Below are 23,733 nucleotides of genomic sequence, written 5' to 3'. Positions count from 1 at the left end.
AATGAAGCCAAAGTTTGCATCCTTGTAATTTTTTAGTTCTGCCCTCTACGGCTAGAGGGAGAAAAAAAGCTGGCCCAGGATACAGACTTTCATTTCTAAAAGGAAACTGGTCTCTCTCCATAAAACTGTTTCCTAAAACATCTGTGTCTAACCATTGCGTGGGAGAATGGATGTTCTGAGCAAAGCAGACCTCTGCAAACTTCTCTCTGGGTCTCACACCCTGATGAGCTTCTACCTAATCCAGAGAATTCGGTTCATCCCTCCTTTATTCTCGTTCATAGCACCTGATCTTCTCAAGAGCAGGTATCACACGATTTAACGAGATTACTTGTGTTGTGTGTAATAGCTGTCTCTTCCACTAGACTGTAAGTTCTATGAGGGCAGGGATCATTACCTGCTTTTTCACTTTTGAATTTTCAGTGACTACCATGACGCCTGAGACAGACGGGTCTCCCGATGGTGTGTGAATAGATGAAAGATTGAGTTCCAAGTACGTGAATATGCAGCCTAAAGAGAAGAGAGAGACTCACCTACTCCACACTGTACAGTCTGGCTGGAATTACCTGCCTTCTAAAAATGGAGTCAAATCTAGCATAACTTTTCTTGCAGCAAAAATCCACTAGTGCCTTCAGAGATCCCTATGCTTAGGGCTAATCCTGATTCTTGAATCCACCAGCTAGTGGCCTGCTGAAGGGAGACAGTGGACAGCCTTGTGAAGACCGATTTCAGCTCAGGCCTGCTGTCAACTCCTCGCCACTGGAGAGCACGCTTCTCCACCTTCCCACATGAACAGGGTCACACCGACACTGTGGGTTGTATTCAGTCCTCATACATTCTCCTAAGTTGTGGAAACAAATGTGGGAAAGCTCTGTCCGGAAGAAAACGCTGGGACAGTCTGGAGTCATTACCCTCCCAGTGTGCCCTGAGGATGCCAGCCTGCAAACCAAGGCTCTACTCGGATACAATACAAAACCTGGGCAGTAGGGGGAAGCAGAGACTCACCGTCCTGGACTGTCCCAACCAAAGGACTTTTTTTTTTTTTCTTTCTATCTTTGCTTTACCCAAGGTGAGTTATTACAGGTCACTGATTCCCTACTCCTTTCCACGTTTCATAAAAATGCTCTGATTCTCCCATCTTGAAACAGAGGGAGCACCAGGTGTGGAGAGGCCTCCTTTACCTTTGCTCTTGAAGGAGAGGAGTCCAGGCCGCTGATTTCCATCAGCAGCTAATAACTGTCAAACCTCCACAGTTTGGGGAACCTTGCCAATCACATGAATCAACACAACTGTCACTAAGAAATCATGGCAGGAGCTCCCAGGACACTAAGAATGTAAACTGTGCCCACAATGCCTTGGCATAAACCACTGTGCAGCGGCATGACCATTTATCTCCATGGTGTGACACCTACCAAAGGCCCATGTGGCAGTCTCACCACAATGAAGATGGATTATGACCATTATCTTGGACACAAATATTCTCAATGTGACCCCTCATCTGACACCCTCAACAGAAGATGGTTCCCCGACACATGGGATATGTGTTGGTTATCCTAATGAAATTCACAGACTCAGAAGCTTGCAGAAGGCAAGCTGTAACTGAGAAACAGGCATTTTGTCTGTTAGGTTCATTTATGCCCAAGGATGCCATGTCCTTAGCACAGAGGCAGCCACACACGTGTTCACAAGAAACTCCTCATCGAGTTGGTGAGCTACACGGAGCTCTCAAGTTTTATTGTTCAGGAACTCTCCCTGTTCTGACCAGCATTCTCTTCTTGTACTTTTCATTGTGAATAGGGGCCACATGCGCTCATAGAAAAGTTAATCTCATTTATCCCCACACATATTGTATTTATCTTCTCATGCTAATACACACTGTCAAATACCTAACTTGGAGAAGGAAAAAAAAAATTTTTTTCAAAAAAGAACATCTAAATGAACTAAACTAAGACCTGACTGCAGACGACACCTGGATCAAAATTACTAGTGGAGCCCCCAGAAACATAAATACTTTCCCCTACCAATGATCCTTGAAATTAAATTGAATTCGTGTACGTGTGACGCTTTGCACATAGAAGATGGAAGCAAAAGAAACGCTGAGATTTATCACCTGAAAATCAGATGAACATCAACTGGTCATTTTCGGTTCCCGACACAAGACTAATCAAACAGATATTTCATCTTCCTAAATGATTTCTTTCTTTTTCTGGACTCTTTCATCCTGCTACAAAAAGCCAGGTTTAGTGTATTTTCGAGAAAGGATATACAGCAGAACCATGAGGTCACGCATGGCTTTGAAACACATCCCTATTTAGAGAAAAGCAAACATGGTTATATCCCTCTTACTCTTCTCCCTGAAAAAGGACGGCTTTAGCATCAAAGGTTGTTAGTTTCACACATTAGAGGGAGTGATGCGTCTCCTCCTCTGAAGGCTCTTCTGAATTACACAGTAGATCAAAAAAATGGCTCCCAAAGGTGGCCAGAGAGAGTTCTTTCACCTTCACGTTTGACTTTAGTTTAATGCTAGAGGTTAAGGACAAAGGCTACGCTGGAGCACGGGAAGGAAGGATCATCACACAGGCTCCTCTCTAGGTAGCTCTGCTAGGGCTCACCCTTCCTCGGAACAGGAGATTGCTCTTCCACTCATAAAGTAACACCACGCTCTCCAAGTGCAGGTGGAGAAAGAGCCAGAAGATGATTCTTCAGACAGGGAAAGGGCAAGCTGACTTCCCCCTCAGACCACCTCCTTGCAATGTATTCCCTCTGCTACCCTATCTAGATCCCACAGGGACAACTCTTTTTTATATTTCCAACCTAAGTGTGGGATCCAAATCCATTTCCTTATTTTCTATTAGCTCAACTGAAACAAGGTAGCATTGAGTCATTTTTTTAAATTAAGAACGTCACTAGAGATTACTGAGGCAATAGCAAGAAACTAAAGATACAAAGACCTATGCGAGTAGCTAAGTCTACCCAGTATAAGTTGCTGACTCTGAGAGTAAGTGTAAATATGTGTACAACAAAATGCATGTAACATGCCAGTGTAAACGGTTTCCCACGCGTTGAGCTCCTGCTATATGCCAGGCATTAGTTTGGGCGTCTTAACACGTTTACCTCCATTCCCCATAACAACACGCTACAAAGTAGTTACTGAGAGTAGAAGGGCAATTAGAAGGGAGCATGCATGCCCTTTCAAAGGGGAGCAAGAAGTACTCCTAGGAGAGGGGTTCTCAAACTTCAGTGTTGTAAGAACGATAAGGGTGTATAATGTAGACTTTCAGACTCTAACTCAGAAATCTGAATTAGGAGGACGTTTGTAAAGCTTTGGGATTTCTGTTTTTAGCAATTACCTCAAAGGATGCTGGTGTAGGTGGCCCATTCATCATACCTTGAGAAACGACAGTCTAGACTCTTGGAATTCACCGTGCCACCAGACCACGGGAGCTGTGTGCTTCAGAGCTAACAGAGAGCTACCATGTGGGACCTGTTCTCTCTTCCATCACACAGGGGCAATTTACAGATGCTATGTCAGAGTGGAAAAATGTTACTGTGGAGGCACTATTTTGGAGAGAGATGCCATGTGTTTTAGGACTTTTCACCTCTTCAGTCAGACGTCAGTAATTTGCTTAGAACAAGAGGGAACCAGGGTGTAAAATGCAAACGAGAAAAAGGAAACCTGCCTTTACTGCAGGAGCCACAACCCCTAGCCCCCGACCTGTAAAAGGGCACCACTAACAGACAGAAAACAACCGACTACACAAGATTTAGAAAGGTCAGGAGTAGCAACTGCTTCAAGCTGTGCAAAGGACACTCACGTTGTCAATCAACGGTCAGCTACTAGGAAACAAGTCATACCCTTCAACCAACAGAGGTGACAACGCCAGAAAATCTGAATTGAGCTCTACAAAAAATGAGAAAAAACACTTCTGACTTTCTCCCATCACTAGGGCTAGAGTGGCCTGTTGCTGCTTCATAGATAACGGAATCTCTGAGAGGTGAGGTGACTTGTTGTTGGAAAAGGATTAACAAAACCTTTTCCCCTTCTGCATGAGAATTTGACCTTGGGTTAACCTTCTATCTCGGTTCCCCTGGAAACTTGATAAAGACAGAATGTCAGCTATGTTATCAAGCAACACTGCTCATGATAAAATTGACCCTGGACAGTTATACCACATCTGGACGGACAAGAGCTATAAACGAGGGCCTGTTGACGGCCACCATCATTTTGGGTTCCTTTGAGTGCCGTGACTCTTACCGATTGTGCCCAAGCCGATCGGTGGGAACCACAGAAGTTTTGCATGTGGAGCTGGTACAGGAGATACTGGCTCTTGTGGGTCACGTGGCTTTTAAGCTAGAGAGACTCCTACACCTGCCCCCTGCGGGTCTTGTTCCCTCACACCTGAGCTGTCACCTGAGGTGGGAGAGGGGAGTGATAGCCCCTGGATGCTGCGTGGACTGCTGTCTATACTGCTGTGAGGACCACTCCTATGGAACAGAAACGTCCGCACTGCCCTGCCAGCAACCTGTGATTCCCCTCTGTCCCCTGAGGAGTGGAATGGTGCCAGGTATGGCCTGTGATGGTCCGAGCGTGATTCTGAACACATGCCGCAGGGAGCAGTGTACTTGCCCAAAGCCACACTCCTGGGAGGTGGCAGGGCCAGAACCAAAACGCAGTTGGCTGTCTTCAAGGTAAACATTTTCCCTTTAATTGCAGGGCCCAAACCTCTTCTCCTGAGATAACTGTATTCTGGCCCAAGAGACTGGTGCAACTGGTGTAAACACTTGCCAGACATTCTTTTCGCCTCCAGTGCCACATGAGGTCCCTAGGTTTGGAAGCATCTATCTCATCCTGCCTGCCCACCTCAACAGCGGGGTCAGCTGAGTCATTTCTAGATGATTCTTCCAGTGTAGGCAGCTCCTTGCAGGAAACTGCCCTCAGCAGGAAGCCCCTTTTCTTGTCACTTTAGCAAAGCTACATTGTAACTAACTTTTAAACCAGGCACCGCCCCCCCATGCTCTACTCATCTCCAGCCCAAACACACCTTTCAAATCTTTTGATCACACAATACCTTGCCTAACTTGTCAGTTCTTTCCCTAGATCAAAAAAGTAGAAATGAAGAATAAGTAATTAACAGACGACGAGATCTCTTCCGTAGCTTCCCCTTCAGTAATCTCCGGAACAAACTGTGTGAACAAGATAGCATCTAGAGGAAGATCCCGAGGAGGTGACAAGGCTGTCCACAAGCCTGCACACAGGGGGATGGCGACGACTCTGACCCCCATCTCAATGATTAACCGAGGTTACTTCCCTGTTTCCCTTTAAAAGCTTTCATGGCCGAGCAGAATCTTTAGAGGTACTTTTGGGGGACACTGAGCCCACCATCTCCCCAGATTGCCAGCATTCTGGTTAAAGGCACCTTTCCTTTCTATCAACATCTGTGAGAACTGATTTTGTAAGCAGCAAGCAGTGGGACCTATTCATTTCATTTTATAACACCAGAGACTTCTCTAAATGCAATGATACCCTGGTTCAAACCTCTAGATGATTTTCTAGGCCCTCAGACAACTATGGCTTTAGGCTGGAGGGTCATGGTGACGTCACACCTGATTCCCAAACCAAGGTGACTGTCACCCATGAGCACAGACGGGTACCCAAGCCCTCCCCCTGCCTTGGGTGACAGCTCTGGAATGGCAGAGGTCCCCTGATGACCAAGGGAGGTCCTACGCTGCCACAGAAATGATCTTACAGAAGTTTCCCTCTACAGGCCCTCCACAGGACGTGAGGTTATTAATACAGTAAACACAACACAGCTCCTCCCAGACTAACACCTGACCGGAAGACTGGATGCATCATTCCTTCCCAGCCTCCCCTTCCTCTGCTCTCAGCAAAAATCTCCAGATGGAAATCAGGGTAAATGATGTCACCTCTCTGAGGTCCCCCCCAGCCTTCTGGCTAAGCGGATCTTTTTCCTCACCACTTTGAGCACAGTCCTATCATAGGACAAGTGAGTACCTCCCCCTCCCCTACAAACAGCCCGAAGCTGGGCACAAACGGTGACGAAACGAATGAAGGCAAGAAACAACATGAAACAGGTGCACCCCCACCACATTCTCTTCTGTGTGACCTGGACCACTGAATCAATTCCATCTAGTCTGAACTGTAATTTTAGGTCCGCATCTTGATTAACGGCAGAACATGGGCAACTTCTTCGTGCGCCCCTCTCCCAACCACTAAGTCTGATAAAGAACTTGCTTTGCCAACCACTAAGTGACAAGTTTAGAGATTCTAAATCAATGCTACTCAGACATGACATTGTGCTAAAGGCTGCAAAACCCCGTCTCCAGCCATGTCTGGCTCTCCTCTTCTGCCACGACAGGTAGGAGTGAACAGAGAGGAAGAAAGTGACCCAGAGAATGAAGACCCGAGGAAGGAACCCACCAGAAAGCGCTGATGGGGCTCACATCAGGCAAGGCCAAACAGCCAGTGAAAACTTCGCAGTGGCTTAGTGCCAGAGGACTTTAGACTCACTTTACAGAAGGGGAAACTGAGGCCTGGAGAAGTGTCTTGAAGGAGGTCATGCCAGGTGGTAGTGAGCTTGATCTCAAACCCAAGTGCTTTTGTACTATGCCACACTCACTAGTTGTGACTCTCAGCAAAGTGTCAATAAAAACGGTCAGTTTTTAGCAAATGATCTTGTTATTTCAGCTTCTTAAAATAATTTGCTTCATTTCTAAGGCAAGGTATTTTTTGCCCAAGAGAGTGAAAATAAAAGTGTCAAGTGTGGAGAGAAACTAGCCTTCTCACACATTGTTGCTGGGAATTATAAACAGGGATAACCTTTGGGGAGCAAAATTTGGCACTGTTAAAACAACTGTAAAATGTGCATACATTCTTCAATGCAGTAATTCCACTGAAATGGTTGTATACATGCAAAAAAGACCTACAAGGATGTTAATCTCAGTACTATTTATAATATCAAAAAATTAGAAGCAACCTGAATGAAAGTGATTAAAAATATTAAGGTAAATTCATACTATGAAGTACTATGCAACTATTTTATGAAGAGAGACTGACCTATAAAAAGGGCTGTCCATGATTTGTTGATTTTATTTATAACTTAAAATGTCATGTACGTATGTGTGTGTGAGACTGTGTGTATATGTATAAGGCTCCTGTAAAAATTAAATATTACTAATAAAGCACTTCAAATAGTTCCTGCCAAAGAGTAAACACTAGGAAAAATTTATCAAAATGTTATAGTATATAAATCAACTATACTTTGATTTTAAAAAAGGAACTATTAAAATAACTTTAAAAAAACAAACAGAAAATGTGACAGCATATGCATGAAAATAATATAGAAGAATATAAACTAAGTGGCGAAGAGTGGCTTTGTCTAAGAGGTGGGATTATACAGGGTTCTTTTTCTTTTAATAAATTTGTGTTGTTCGAATACTTATATAATTATTTTTGTATTGAAAATATAATAAAGATATGCTTTCTACAAAATGAAGAAAACCTTATTATTCAGAAAAGAACAGCCTCCATATGCACAGAATTCAGTCTAGCTGTACTAATAAACATTCCAAATTTGTATGATGGACTAAATACTTTAGACCTGTATTAGATTTCTGGCAGTGTTAACCTGTTCAGAGGATGTAAGTGAGGGAATGGAAGGAAGAGAAAACAGATCATGTCACAAATGTTGAAAAAGAACAGCTATTTCCTCTCCCCTGAAAATCTGTGATTCTGGCCTGGAGCCCTAGAGCCACTCGGAGCCAACAGAGGAAGTGAAGGGCCGCCGCGCGTCCTGGCCATTCCTCAACAGATGTTTCGCAGCCGATCCTGCTGACACATCCTGCAGGCCAGGCAGGGCCCCGCATGGTTGTTGCCTGCAGGAGTGCGAATCCAAATGCAGACCTAAACCATCGCAGTGATAATGATACAACAAACAACTAGCAGGTTTTCCTAAAGGCTAAGGCTCTGCAGACTTTCCTCCAAACCTACAAAATCTGAAATCTGAATTTTTAGGAAAACTAACAGGTCGTGTTGCTGTACAGAACATTTCTTTCTGGGTTTTGTGTATCAACTGTGTACTTGGTCACTTTATGGTACAACGTAATGAACTGTGTGAGTCCTGAGGTTTTTTTCTAGCTCTGAAGTACTACCTGTTAGTTTTCTTCTGCTTCACATCTCAGTTGATTGTCCAGTATAATCAGAACTAAATTCAGTAATGATGACAAAAGGGGACTTGTTTCTTTGGGTGTGATTTTAAGAGGAATGCTTTAGTGTTTCCCCACAAAGTACAAAGTGCTCTGGGGTTTTTGGAAAGTGGCCTGTTACAATCTCCTTTTATTCCTCTTTATCCTTTTTAAAAACTGGGACTAGGTGTTGAAATATTTTTGTCATTTATTGACAGAATGATGAATTTCTCATTGAACTTACTGATGTGATTAGATCAATTCCTAGGACCGGGATTCTCGGATCAATGGATCACATAGAAAAGCCTATGAATTGGTTCACCTGAGAATGAAACGCCAGAGCACAGTGCAGTCCGGGTCTGACTGACTCACAAGAAAGCTTCAGGGGAGGACAGGTAATGAGATTCTATCACGGACTTGACCTCATGGGAAAGCAGTCCACACCTCAACTATAGCACCAACCACACTGAACTGCAATTCAGCTGCTCAAAGAGTTTCTCTCTCCAAGATTTCTCCAGGTAAAGGATGATACCTTATGCACCCAAGTACCTGTTGTGTCTTTTACATGGCCAGGTGGCTAAGTTATTTCTGTTCCGTCCCCACAAACTATATTTTGCATGCAAGCCGCCTACCTCAGTCTGCAACCAAGGTCAGATTCAAGGGAGAACACAGGGAACATGAAGAAAGGAGGAGGAAATAACGAGTCTCTGAAGGTAAAATCACATGACCCCGTTACTTCAGGATGGTGGAAAAGTATTAGTAAAAAATACTGAGGCCTGGGAATTCCCTGGCGGTCCCGTGGTTAGGACCCAGCGCTTTCACTGCCAGGGCCCAGGTTCGATCCCTGGTCGGGCAACTAAGATCCCACAAGCCACGTGGTTCTGCATAAATAAATAAAATCTAGGTCTGCCCCAACCTTGCTTTACCTCAGCTCCCCAGGATAGGAGAGGGATAATAAACGCACCTCCCACGCACCTGAACCTCCATCAGTAATTTTTATCACTGTAAATCCTTGCAGGATTTTGAGCACATCATAGCTCACACAACCTTCTCACGCACATCCCCCTCACTTGACACTCCTCACAGACATCCCAGGGGACAGGACAGAACCAGAGTTCAAAGCTGGGAGTCGGACCTGGATATGAATTCTAGCACTCAATTAACAGGGAGGGCAAGTTACTAAATCTCATTTAGCCTCATCTTCTTTACCTGTAAAACTGGGGTAATATTTACCTCATGGAATGCTTCTGAAGATCAAGTATAATAGTGAAAATCAAAGTCCCTAGCACATGTTACGTGCTCAACAAGTAAGTATGATTTCCTTTCCTTCTGACACCGGAGTTCTTCCCTGGGACAATGCCTCTATTAGCATTCACAGCCACCGTCCTTCAGGAGGCCTCCTGGCTGTCTGGCTTAAGGCACAAGTGGCAACCCCTGCCCAGGACAGAGGCAGATTGGTGGCTGCCCCAGTGCCAGTGGGGAGCCCCTGGCTGGGCTGCCTGAGTGGCCCTATGTCTGTGTGGGCTCTGGGACACAGGTTCAGCCACCAACCCTGCACCCTCCCACATATGTTCCCTCCACAGGAACCTTTTATTTTCTCAATTTTTGGACATTGGCCTCATACCCCGTCCTTCAGACTATTTTATGTCTATTCTCCCCAAAGGACTATGGGACAAGGCAGGCTTCTCAAACACCTTCTCCTCTCTCCCTTCTCCCTCAACCTGCACATCTCTAACCAGCTCTCAGTGCAGGGTTCAAGCATTCTTTTCCACTTCCAGGAAAAGCACAGTATTAATTGTGGTTCTGGAACCAAAGTGCCTCGGTTCAGTTCAACTCCATTTCTCACCGTTTCTGGTGTGACCTCGGCAACTACTTAACCTCTCTTTAACCTTAGTTTCATCCTTTGTAAACGGGGATAACAACACACTTTGGGGGAATTCAATGAGGCACACAGTAGGTACTCAACAAAATTTAGCTCTTTTCTATATTATGTATATATACATAAGCGTATCTGGAAGGATATGCATAGAATGGTTTATAGTGGTATGCTTCAGGGAGCATACAGAGGAGAACTTTTATTTGACAGAAACTTACACCATTTTACAAGGCATTCATTAGTTTTTGTAATTTAAACACACTTTTAACAAGAATACACGGGTATGGTAAAGAAAAGGAAAGGAGGAGAGGGGGAAGGGAGGTGGAAAAAAAAAAGAAGAAGAAAAATGGTCTGCGCGAGGCGGAGCCAAAGGCTGGATCAGAGTCATGATTGGTTGAGACATTCTGGTTATAGCTTTAGCGCTAGGTGCAGAGTTCCCCATGCCTTGTCAGAGAAAACTTCTGCTGTATATATGTCAGCCTTACACAGATTTCCTTCATATCTCCTCCAGTGTTCCAGGTGGGAGTGGGTGTGGGGGGAAGCCCAGCTCCATTGGATTAAGTTATCCTGGGATGGAGGGGTGCGGGCAGGGAGGTTCTGATCTCCCTCATGGTGGGAGAGCTGCCCAGTCCTCTGCAGCACTGTGCGGGGGGCGGGGGGGGGTGTCTCCTGGGTCCCAGGGGAGGAGGAGGCACATCCAGGACAAGCCCTAGGAAGCTTCCACACTACCAGGCAGGAAATGCTTCCAAGGGACCTGGGCATGCCCCCCTAAGAAGTCTAGACTACTTTGCGTGGGAGGAGAAAGGGATGGCTCTGTCTCTTATTGAAGAGTCTTCTGAGCGGTTTTCAATTTCCTAATTTCTCCAATGTGTCATGAGATACAGACTGCAGCAAGCAAAGGTTTGTTTTACTACCTTCTGTGCAAGAGTCCCCACAGGGCTACTTACATTTCCCCCCCCAACCTAAAAGCTCAAGTACTATGCATAGTAAAAAAAAACCATATCCTTTTTTGGTAAGAGCTACATTATCAGAATACCAAGAGGAATGCTGCCTACTCTTTATGTGTAGCCAAGATATTCATTTAGCCAACCCACATTTCGGACTTTTTCAAAGGGTGAAAACCCTCCTTGTTCCTAACTTCCCTCACATCACTTCTGATGGGTAAAAACCTTATCGGCTCACAAAATGCATGCCCCAAGCAGCTTGCATTTCTAGAAAACCACCTCCTGTATAGAGAATATTCTATGAATGTTTTCAAATTGCAAATGCTACATTGCTTCTATGTGTCTTCTGGGCTCCACCCAGACAAACACAGCTATTCCTGCTGGCAACTATGAATATGTAATATTTTCCCCACCTTATTAATACCTCTTCTAACAAAGTTCCTGCCAGCCAAGCATGTCCTTGTGACCCGTTCCCATCACTGTTTGCCACCCCACACTCACCCAATAGAACTGGATCTGCTATAAAGGAAGATGCCAGAAAGGACACCCAAGAAGGTGGCTTACCTTTCTCATGGCTGCTTGCTGGTGGGGGTGGGAGTGGGGAGGTGACCGGTTTGGACTTGTCATAGTTGTTAAAGCTCTGGCTCCGTCGGTTGTTAGCAGTGGCTGACCCTCCGCGTGTTTTGGCCTCGCTGCCTGCAGCGGATACCCTCGTGGTAGGACCTGGAAGTCTAAAAGGCAAAAGCAACAGGCTTCAGTCTCAGGAGAACAGCAGTACCTCAGAAGGTACTGCAGCCATGCAGGAGGTAAAAGAAACCATTCAAGGCATCAGGTCGGTGGCGGTTTGCCAGTCCAAGGACTTACTGGAACCACCACAAACATCTAGGCTAGTAATGACCCCAGTAAAGTCCAAAAGCCAAGTGTGAGTAGTTTTCCTTTGAACACAGAAGAGAAATATATGAATATGTCTGCCGATTAGAAATACAAAGCTCGGGAGTTCCCTGGTGTAATAGTGGTTAGGATCCTGGGCTTTCACTGCTGTGGCCCAGGTTCAATCCCTGGTCAGAGAACTGAGATCCCACAAGCCACACAGCGTGGCCAAAAAAAATACAAAGCTCATCTTACTTTTTCTCTTGGATGAGGAATTTTACTGTTCAATAGGGCCAAACCATGTCATCTCTAATTCTATCTAGGGTAGAACATAAAGGTCTGTTAAGACTGTAAACTGTTAAACTTGTGTGTGCATCTCTTTTGACAGATACTGAAAATGGTTTTTGCCATAATCTAGGGAGGTAAGTATCAAGAAAAAGATATAATTCATGATGGTCAGAGAGGAAACTGCTACCTCAGAACCCAACTCATCTGCAATGAAAAATTATGGACTGGATGGAAACATTTGTTCAGACATACATTTTCCTTCAACATCTGACAACCTGTCTCCATAGACATTACTCTGAGTCTGAAGCTCAGCTTTTCTGCACAGTCGATGGATAAAATCATACGTTCTTTCTGTAAAATGAGCAGGAATCTGTTAGCCTAAAGACAAACACACACTTTCCCTTTAAATAAAACACTTCATTTTTGGGTGGTTTGGGAAGTAAAGTCAGCGGGCTAGTCTTTGGTAATGTGTCTAAAGATATTATGGCCCATTCCCCAAAGAGTTAAGGCTATGACTCCGCAAATCAGAATTTTGGTTCAGGGATTACTAAGCAGACTCTTTGCAATCATTAAAGTTGAAAGATGAATAAATGATGAAATATTTAGTTATATCTTTCAGCTAAAACCCACTTAGCAGTGTTGAAAAGCCACCGGAACCTCAGCTGACCAGCATGAGATCTAGCGATAGGTCTGAATTTTCAACTCATAAAGCTTTCAGCCTTCTCTTTCCACACAAATCTCTAAGCACCGAAGAAGTCTGCAGTCTGGAAGCATTTTAGATAGAAACAGGCAAACGCTTCAAACTTTTTCTTGTTGCCTGAGCAAGAAAAAATGGCGGCAGAGTACACAGAGAACATGAGCTGGTGTGAGAGGACTATAAGATTTATACAGTTAAGAAGAAGCTGGCCCAGTTCCTTAACTGGGAGCTAGGAGAGAAGGAAGCGGGTGAGTTCTTTCCCCCAAAAGTGGCAGAGGGAAGGCCTCACTTCCCACTGCATTAGGAGGATTTGCCCCTCTGTTAATTTATCTTGTTTAGCGAAGATATTCACCCCACGAAGACAGGCACAGAGTGGGGTGCAAAACCAGCAGTGTCAGTGCCTGTGTTTGCGGACCAGAGGCGGCCAGATCAACTGATCAAGGAGGTCCAGCAATGGGATCTTGGCACCTCTCGGTTCTGCTTCCAATGCAAACAGCACCCTGCACGCCCTCCAAGACGGACAGTGTTACCCGAGGACTCCCAGCCAACGGCAGAGCTGCTGCAGGTGCAGGCGTGGGGCTCCTCAGGGCTGGACTCTGCAGGAGCCTGTATGCCCACAGATAGGCCTGAAAAAGGATTACGGACATGTTCCAAGATGATGTCACAGCAACAGTTTTAAGTGGTGCAGGGTAACACAGGTGACAGTATTCTACTCCCGTGGCAAAGAACAGGGAAGCAAAAAGCAACGAGGAGGGAAAAGATGCTTGAGAGGCCTCACTGCCCTCACCTGGGACTGCACCACAGATTTTTTCAGAGCAGCACAGGGCCTTTATAGAGGCAAGAAATCAAAGTATTGGATGGGGTGGCCACAACCTTGAATGAGGTAGGCAATTTGGTCCTCTGTGAGGCAGTGTGGTACGATGGGTAAAATAGCTTTTTCCATACAAATGTGGACATGACATTGGGCCAGTCTTATGATCTGAGATTCACATTCCGTATATGTCACTTGGGAATAATAGTAAAGTACCCAATCGGATAGCTGTGAACTTGGAATGGGACTTAAGGTCCAGCCTGATGTAAGTACTCAATGCATGCTGGTTCCCCGTAACATCCTCTCTGCTGAGCACAGACTCATAAAGGAATTGGACATTGTCATAAAGAAAACATGCTACGGTAGAAAAAAGAACCAGACAAATAAGGAAGGAATCAGGCAGATCTAGGTTAAAGCAGCAATAGAGAGCTGGACAAAAATCAACACACAAGAGTTGGAGATCAACATTTCCAAAGAGGCAAGACAGGTTTTGGCAGACAGGATTCATCATCTCCCTAAGGAACATTCGAGGAGAGAAACTGCTTCATCCAAGCATCTGTGACGAAGACCTTACACTTGGGGTACCTCTGAGCCATCTTGTGGGGCCAAGACTGAAACATTCCCCAGTCTTGGATTAACTGAGATGGCTCTGGTTTCCCAGGGGTGGTCACCATCAGATCCTCTTCCTTGAGTCAGAACCTAGAGGTGCTACTCTGATGGGAGTGACCCATCCTTCAAATGGCTACAGGTTGTACCAAGTTTTCTGAGACGCGGAAGAGGTCTCGAAGGCCTTGAGGGCAGCTGACGTGACAATAAGGGATGGTTGGCACATGCCGAGCCATCAAAAGCCACCATAAAGCTCAAGCCAACTCATGTCACCCTCTACCTCATCACCATTACACCCTAGTGAGGACAGCTCCCTTAACTTGACCAAATGGGAAAACTGGATGGAGACCAAGTAACTTCTTCCAAGTGTCAGGAGGAATCCACGTGAACACTGTGTTTCAAAACTCGGGTTCTGTTGTGGATGGGGTGGGACAGTTGCTTGCTCCAAAGCAAGCCTCCTCCATCCCTCTGAAACTTTCAGCAGTCTGCCTCACAAACAAAGGCCATGAATGAATGTGTGATGGATGGGAAGTAAGGTAAAAAAGCTTCGTTTGGATCCACCCAGGAGGGAACCAAAACATCCCTTGGGATGATGAGTCAATCCACAAACTGAATTAATTCAGACTGAATTGTGAATACAGGATTTCAGAGCCAGAGGTGACCACGAGATCCTAAGGTACCTAAGCAATCCAGGTGAGGGCACTGGACTTCACAAACTGGAGCAGGGATGTGCTATGTCTGTGTTTCTGAGTCCTTCCTTACCCCAATTCATATGTTGAAACTGTAATGCCCAATGTGATGGTATTAGGAGGTGGGGCCTTTGGGAGGTGATTAGGTCATTAGATAGAGCCCTCACGAGTGCTGCTTGTAAGTCACCCAGCCTGTGGTGTTTTATCATGGTGGCCCAAAAAGATTATCACAGGGTTCTAGTTCAATCTTATCTAGATCTTAAGGGGTGGATTGACCCTAGCTGACATCTCAATTACATACGCATTGATAAAAGAATATGAAAGGTCAGAAGTAATTCAAAGAAGAGAAATAATGACCTCGGAAGTTGGAATGGTCATTCCATTCCCAGAGCAAGATGCGGCGTGTGGAATGAGAATGTGAGCAGAGGGCAAGAAGGGAGGGGGCAGAGGTGTCATGCAGAGGGAAGCTTGTAAAAAAAAAAAAAAAAAGGCACTGAAGAAAGAAAGGGCCAGTGTGTGCTGGGGCTTGGGGGACAGCGTGGGAGGAAATGAGGCTGGAAAACCAGGCGGGGGCAGCCCTCAGTGTCACACTCTGAACCTTGGACTTGGTCCTGTCCTCCAGCAAGGAGGCATTCCTTAGGGAAGCAGAGAACAGAGCTAGAGTTGAAAAGCAGAGTAGCTTCCAGTTCACAGTCACACAGGCCCCTGGCTAACATTCTGAAGTTCATTATTATTAACATCCTTGTGCATCAGGAGAAGCTCTCTCAAGCCCCAGCCTGCGAGTAGCTGCCGTCTGTCCATTAGCATCACTCTGCTGCAGAGCTGGGTCTTGCTCATGTGGAACAGCTGCAGATACCACAACAGCTGCTGCCCAGCGATGCCTGCCTCATCAAGAAAAAGCAGAGAGAGCGGAGTGCAGCAAGTCAACCTCAAATCATCTACACCCTACATCATCCACAGTGCCAGAAGGTTTCAATGGCTCCTTTGCAAGAGGGACTCGACTTCCCACGATCATCCCACGTCCAAACAACAGTTACAAAATGAGAGGACACAGATGTGTTCTCTGAAACACACACACGTTGCTTTTTTTAAAAAAATGAAGTTTAAGGGAAGAGGTGTAACAAAGAGGCAGAAGGAAAATCCTGCTGCTATGGGAGCTATGGTCAATTTCTCCAACATGTGCACAGCCGAGCAGGCAGGATGGTAAGACTGTTGTTCCTGGCACATAACCTGTGCGTGCATCCCGGCTCCACGCGTTGTACGTGCTGATGGGAAGAAAGCCGTTCTTCTCCCCCAAACCACTTCAAAGGCTGGGAGCAGAAGATGGCCCTCCCAGGAAAGATGGCAGCTTGTGTGCACATGCTCAGGACCTTGGGGGTGGGGGTGGGGGGTGGAGGTCATTACTGGAGATGCTTTTGCTAGACAAGATGATTAAATGCTAAACCTCTCATCTCCACGGCATCTGCTTTTCAGCAGCTGGGCAGAGACGGCTGAACTACTAGCCACACTGATTCTTCTCCATGAGATGGTCGCCTAGAGATCGACTCTGTGAGACTCGCCAGGGCTGGCCCAGATCAACCCAAACCACCAACATCGCCCTATCAGCTAGTTATGGTGCACTGATCACACGCCAGGCTGCGAAGGGCTGGAAATGACTTTATTTAGTCCACATAGCACTGTGACTATGTGGGGCAGGACTACCCCATTTTACCAATAAGGAAACACAGGCTCATGGACATTAAATAACTGGCCCAGGTAACATAGTAAGTGGTGAAAACGGTGTTTGTTAGGTTTGACTGCAAAGCTGCACTCTTCGTCACCACGCTTCAATGCCTCCCACAGGTAGAATAAGCCTAAATACCTGAGGCTCACCAGGGACGCCAAGAGGCGACACAGTGGTCAAAGGGGGAAATTCATGGAAATCCTTCATCCCTGTACCAGTTCCCTCCATGAGCCCCTTCCCCGTAGATTCAAGATGAGGCTTCCCACCTGCTCAACATCCTTGGTGCCTATCTAGGTGTATGGCTCTGGTCGGTGTTCAATCAATGTCTGCACCTGAACAAGAGACCTATTTCCAAAGCTCTGGGAGAGGTATCCCACTCAGCCAGAGGGGTAGTAGGTCAACAAGCTGACCCTGTTTCTTTTGGCAACCAGACTTTACTACTACCCCTGGTGGTGCCTGATCTGCTAAAATGTTTATCAAGGTTGTGCTCAAGCCTAGGGGTGGGGCAGTGGGCGGAGCAGAAGGCAAGGAGTGTTAGACGAATAATAAAATGAAGACCATCCCTTTGTCAGGCTCGTCAGAAACAAAATGCATCCAAGAGAAACTCTAGATGAGGGATAGGACCCTGATGGAAAGCCAGACCTTGGCTTCGGTCAACTTGGAAGCCCTGTGCCCGGCACGCCCTCAGGGCAGGGCAGACACGCCCTCATTCTTCAGTTCTTCCTCTCTTCCCCCCCACCCAACCCCACTCCACCTCCTTCCATCGTTTGGGACTGATAATAATAGATCATTCACGGGATGGGCATGTGCTTCCAATTAGATTCTTTCCCAGCTAGTTCCTGTTTTCTCTCTCTTCCAGAAGTAAGCACATCCGGGGAACAAACACTAGATTTCAGGTTTCCTCCAAGCTCCCCACCCCCTTCCTTTCCTGTGTTTGGACTTTGCATGACACTCAAAAAAAAGGGTGGGGGGAGGCCGTCTATCTGACTTGGGCCTCGTGCTGCTGGGAAAGCAGTCACTCTCTAGCAGGGTGCTATGGACTCATGTTTGTGTCCCCTGCTCCCCAAATACATATGTTGTCATCCCAGTGTGACGGTATCTGGAGACGGGGTCTCTGGGAGGTAATGAGGTCATGAAAGTGGAGCCCTTGTGATGGGGTTAGTGTCTTGGAAGAAGAGACGGAGACGGGAGAGCCTGCTTTCTCTCTGCTCTCCACCATGTGAGGACACAGGAAGAACAGAGCCATCTGGAAAACGGCAAGAGGGCTCTCACCAGAACACGACCATGTTGGCACCCTGATCTTGGGTTTTCCAGCCTCCAGAACTGTGAGAAATAAATCTCCATTAAGTCACTCAGTCTATGGTGACGTGTAGTAGCAGCCTGAGCAGACTAAGACACATGCCAATGAGAGGCAGTGATGAATGTAGGTCCCCCAGAACCAAGTCTGGGTAGCACGCCGACTCGTTCTACAGAGAAGCAGCTGCCCTGTGGCTTCTTCCTGCAGCCAGACGGATCCTGAGTCGGGCCTCCGCATGCGTAAGCTTTTTAGAAAAGTTACCTGATTAAAAAAGGCGCCCACTGGAGCCTAAGAGCGTGGGGCGGCAAGCAGACGTTCTGTACCTATTTGTTGCATGAATACAGAGAGAAATGCCATCTGGGCATCCCTTTACCTTTACGTGAGAATTCAATGAAAAAGAAATACCAGCCATAATGAGGAGGAGACTCTGTTTCTGTCAGGATGCTACAAGGGCAACGTGACGCAAAGGTCAGGAGGAATGGCTGAAACATGTAAGATTTTAAAAAGCAGCCTCACCAACCACGTAAGCACCAGAATTCAAGGAGGAGGAGGGGGTGGGGAGAGAGGTAACATAGTGGTTAAAGTGAGGGTTCTGGGGTGAGATTACCTGGGCTCAAATCCAGGTCTTTCCACTTTCTGTGTGACTTTGCTAACTTACCGAGAACTTCCTAAATTTTAATTTCCTCATCTGTAAAATGGGGATAATAACATGACCTACCGCAAGAATGCCGATGTGAACATTAAAAAAGATAATGTATTCAAATTGGCACATAATATGCATTCAATAAAAGTTAACTGTGAATACCTTTAAAACAGAGTAGATACAGGGATATAACTGGCGTTTGCCATTCCCTGAAACAGGTCCTGACAGGATGCGGTAGACGCCAAAGTGAGTCAAGAGAATTAGTTAGTGAGAAGCCCTAAGTATTATTTTCAGGGAATTGAGGTGATCTGTCCATGGTACACATGGTACACAAGAGCACCCAGAAATAAAAATGACACATTGCCTTATTGCCTTGTCTCCTCTGAACAACTGGATGCATGCCTCAGGTCCTTAAAACTCAAGAGAAAACCAATCCCACATTAGTAATTTTAATGACAGCACCAATAACAAAAAGCATAACACACATAAATGAGATGCAGGTGAGGTGGGATCAGGGCCAGGACAGAGCAGGGAGCCAAATTCATCATAAAACTACTATGGAAAACCACCTACAAACTCACCTCTCTAAATCAGAATGGACTTTGACGTCCAAGCAATCAAAGACAAAAAAAAAAAAAAATCAATGAAATGCAGAAACAATACGTACAACTCAACCTCACTTACAGATCACACACACACACACACACACACACACACACCCCTTCAACAACCCCATGGCCACTCTCAACTCTCCAACACTGGGTCATCAGCCAAAGCATGTTTGGTTTTCCCAAACTGCAAACATGACATGGGGAGGGGGACCGAAAGGAAACGCAGCCAGAACAAAAGGAACGAGGGGCTGGGTTGAAACCATGCTTCGCGGGACACGGAGAAAGTCTGACCTAGAGATCTTTTTCTGACCCAGAGTGAAGCGGATGATTTTGCTTTGTGATGAGTCCTTGGAAGATGCACTGCATGATAGGAAAGAAAAAAGTGGAAGAGATGAGTGAGGGGAGAGAAGATGCATTAGACACACAAATAAATAACAGGAGTCCTGTGATAATGCGAACGCCCCTGGGTTTCCCTCTGCCTGCTTTTTCTACAATATGCAGCCTTCTTTCTAGGTCTGATTTGATAAATTTCCAACATGAAGAAATTGCTATCGAGATTATCTAAGAATTTCTGTGGTTTTCTTTTTTTTTTTTTTCTTAACTCCAAATCCCTTTTCTGGTATCAGTCACTATAAGGCCTTCTTCCACAATGACACTGAAGCCAGGGGTCTCGGACAAGTAAACTCTGTAACTTTCTAAAGTATTCAGATGTTTCTATTTCACATCCTTGTTCTACCAGGGTGGTTTTTCGATGAGCGTCCTCAATAGCCCATAAAGTTGGCCCTAAACAAGGGTGGATGTTTTCAAGTTTTGCTGGTCTTGGGAATTTTTGCTCTCCATGGTATAAAGCAATGATCATTTCAAGTCTTCTGAACTTGCTACATTCTGGGCTTTGAACCATAAATTTATGAAGAATCATGGTTGGACTTAACAAAAGGTTAAACTTATTTACTGCCTTATGAAAGACAGAAATATTTATCTTTCTCGCATCCATACATCTTATGCCACATTCATAAAAGGATATGAGGTGAGAAATACAATGTTCGTGTCATTAAACTTAGGAAGTGAAGGAAGAGACAGAAGTGAATGAATTAAAAAAAGTAATTGTTTGGATTTTTTCTAGAAAGCTAAATATTGATAATATGTAAGGTAGACACAGATGGAGAGGAATTTCATGAGGTGAAATGTGGATCAAGTTCTCGGCCATCACGTAAACGAATGAGAAGAGCTGCAGGGTAAAAGTGAGTCTCCATCCGGCGGCCATCACAGAGGAGTTGCTCTGATTCCTTCATGCCAATATCTCAAATTCCCTTGTTCAGCTTCTTATTAACAAACTCTCTTATTGACTCTCTTATCAACAAACACTACGGAGAAGCTGTCCAGTTTTAGTATTTGCTATCCTGAGAGGTACCGTATTTAGGCATGTTTGTATGTGGCAGAGTTCTAATGAAGGATCAACACAAACCTGGTATTTGGGGGTTGCATCAACATTTGACGTTAATGATCAAGGGTCTGAACCATTATCCTCGGGACTTTGGTTATCGAAGTCAGAATGTGGGGATAGAAATACAATGAAACAAAGCCAGGCAAGTGATTTACTCTTAAATTTACAGCCAGAGCGTGAGCACGGGGTATCACATCTCTAGACCCTGAGAACAAGATCATCCTCCGGAAGTAAAGTTAGAAACTATCAGTATATAATGGATAGAACAAGTCATCTGCGAAAGTAACCCAATATGGGCCAAATAAGGGATGAATGAGGACATACAGTAACTCCAGAGCCCAGTTTGTGTCACCACATTGCAGGGTCAGGGGGCCATGATGGCAGGAACTACTCTGGAAAAAATGGATATAAAAACCTGGCTTAAGCGAGTTTGGCTCGTCTTTAGGTAAAGCACTTATTTACTTATTTTTTAAATTGCTGGCTACCTCGCATGGCATGCAGGGTCCTAGTTTCCCGCCCAGGGATGGAACCCCTGCCCCCTGCAGTAGAAGAGCAGAGTCAGTCTCAACCACTGTACTGCCAGGGAAGTCCCCCTAGGTGAAACGTTTATTAACAGCAGGATGTTTTTTCTTACTTGGAGATGGGTGTCCTGACTGGAACATCTGGTTCTTTTGAGAAGACAAATGCTTACTATGGAAATGGATGCCTCAGGCTAGCACAGCTCAGTGACAAAAGCCCAGTGTTCCTCAACACATGTTCCTTGGAACCCTATGCAATGAGATGCTCTATGAAATAAGAAGTGTTCTGTGGCTCAGTTTGAGAATGCTTTCTACGCCGCCTTCCGAAGATTCCCAGTACACATGTGTTCCTCACCCCACCCCAACCCCCCAGCTTCCTTATCTCAAGAAATGCCACCATTTTCCTAACCGCTCAAGCCAGAAATCCCGGCTTTCTCTGTGATTCCTCTCTCCCTCACCCTAGATAGTCTATCTACCTGTAGTTCTGTTGGCTCATCCTCCGAAATATCCTGAACTGGTCCATCTCCATATTTGCTCTACCACCTTGATCGAAGCCACTGTCATCTAGAGGACCACGGAAGCCTCTTAGCTAGGGTCTTTCCTTCTATTCTTGGCCCTCCCACAGTCTTATTCTCCAGAGAGGAACAAAAGTGACTAAGAAAAATAAACAAACAGAAAAACTGTAAATCAAATCAAGTCTCTCTCCTGCTCGACTCTCCAATGGCTTGATACCTTTAGAATGAAATATCAACTCTTTAGCCTGTAGAGCCATCACTGTGACCTCACTTCAAGGGCCACGGGACTACAGAACTCTAGGGGCCACCGGTCAGCCCTCTTTGCTTATAGGCTGCCTTTCACTTCACACCCCCTTCACTCACTGAACTCCAGCCACACGAGCCTTCTTTCTGCTCCTCCAAGCTGCCAAGCTTACCCCTACCCCAGGGCCTTTGCACCGGCTGCTCCCGCTACCTGATCTATTCTACACCCGCATGGACAGCTCCCTGTCATTCGTATTTCCACTTTGGTGTCATGTCCTCAGAGAAAGCCTCCCATCACCCCAACCTAAATGATCAACCCAGTCCCTCTGATCCCATTATCTTATTGTACTACCAACATTGGATATTTCTCTTCCCCTTTTGTTTGCCTGCCCTCCTCCAGTAGAAAGTAGAGAGCAGGCACCTTGGCTATCTCATTCACCCTTGATCCCCCAGTGCCTAGGACAGTGCCGGGCACAGAGAAGGCATTCAAACACTAACTGGATAAATGAATACATATTGGCCGATTCAAGGATCTGAGGAGACCCTGCAGTAATAGTTATACAACTTAACCCAGAGGATTTCCCAATTTTTCCCCCATAGAACCCTTCCCCTGCATGTTACCATCCAAGGAATAAGCTCTCTGCAAAATGCAGTGTGGGAAATGACGTCCTGATCGTTTAATCATCCAGGTCCATCGGGGATCTCCGATCAGAGAATGGCTCCCACCCAGGTGGTTCTTCAAGGCAAAGGTGCAGAGGCTGACTAGCAATTCCTCATTGCTAGTCCAGGCATTCCTACTAGCCCACAAACCTCCATAACGGGAACTGGATATAATTAGATAATCAGTTAGGGGCTCTGAGTTACATCACATCTATCAGTGCTGGTTTTAACACCACCACAATTGGGAAACAGCGCTTCTCCCGGGGAAAAAAAGCTGCAACCATCTATAAGGCAGCTGCTTGCTTTGAACCACTTTGTGCTTTGCCTAACTACAATGGCCTATTCGGGGAACTGGAAAGAAAAAGCCATTACTCTTTAGCACATGTTCAATGAAATCAAGCAATCAATTTGATCAGTGGCATTTAGGTTTGATAGCTAAAGATTTATGGCTTAAAAAAAAGAAAAAACAATTATGGTGGACTTTTCTCCAGAACTTTACCGTGAGTCAAAAACTTTCTAGTTCCTAATCCCCTCCTTCTTTTATCATTGAAACAAATGTTTTACGAGGTGATCTTCTGCAGGGTTGTTTAGGAATGCATCTATACACTGTAACAGAGTAGATGGTAACTGCCCCAGCGTTCTGCTAGCGTTATCATTCTATGGCGAGTCCCTCTGGCAAGTGTGGGTCCCTCTGGAAACAACAAACAAAATCTAGGTCCTAATCCAAAAAGCAGAGGGCCACAGCTGACACCGCTACCCGGTCTCTAAGGTCAACAAAAGTCAGTCACATTTAATGGTAACTGCTCCCCATTAGGGGATGCTGGCCCTCTCAGGGAAGGGGGAATACCTCTTTCCCTGCTAAAAGCCACTGGCCATCTTTCTTCTGTGTTCTCAGTATTTCTCTTCTGGCAAAGCAGAGGCATGTGCTGGAGAACTTTTGCCTCCACTAAGGGAAATTACTTGCACATATAACACTGAACACCCAGCTTGTAGGCAGACAAGCAAAAGAAATTTGAAGTCTATTTTAGGGGCTGTTGATTGCCTAGAACGTGTGTGTGTGTGTGTGTGTGTGTGTGTGTGTGTGTGTGTGTGTGTGTGT

General features: G+C 45.6%; 1 protein-coding gene across 2 annotated transcripts in view; it reads right to left on the bottom strand.

Moving 5' to 3' along the window:
* Window positions 1–23,733, bottom strand: part of NAV2 (neuron navigator 2) — a 332,163-nt gene that overhangs the window by 200,393 nt on the left and 108,037 nt on the right. For both annotated transcript variants that reach the window (XM_032640399.1, XM_032640401.1), the window contains exon 6: window positions 11,584–11,750. In XM_032640399.1, the coding sequence (XP_032496290.1) occupies window positions 11,584–11,750 (167 nt within the window). The remainder of the gene's footprint in view (window positions 1–11,583; window positions 11,751–23,733) is intronic.

This window comes from Phocoena sinus, chromosome 8, assembly GCF_008692025.1.
Source record: "Phocoena sinus isolate mPhoSin1 chromosome 8, mPhoSin1.pri, whole genome shotgun sequence".
NCBI lineage: Eukaryota > Metazoa > Chordata > Mammalia > Artiodactyla > Phocoenidae > Phocoena > Phocoena sinus.
The sequence above is the reverse complement of the archived record's forward strand: the minus strand, read 5'-3'. Positions and strand labels throughout refer to the sequence as shown.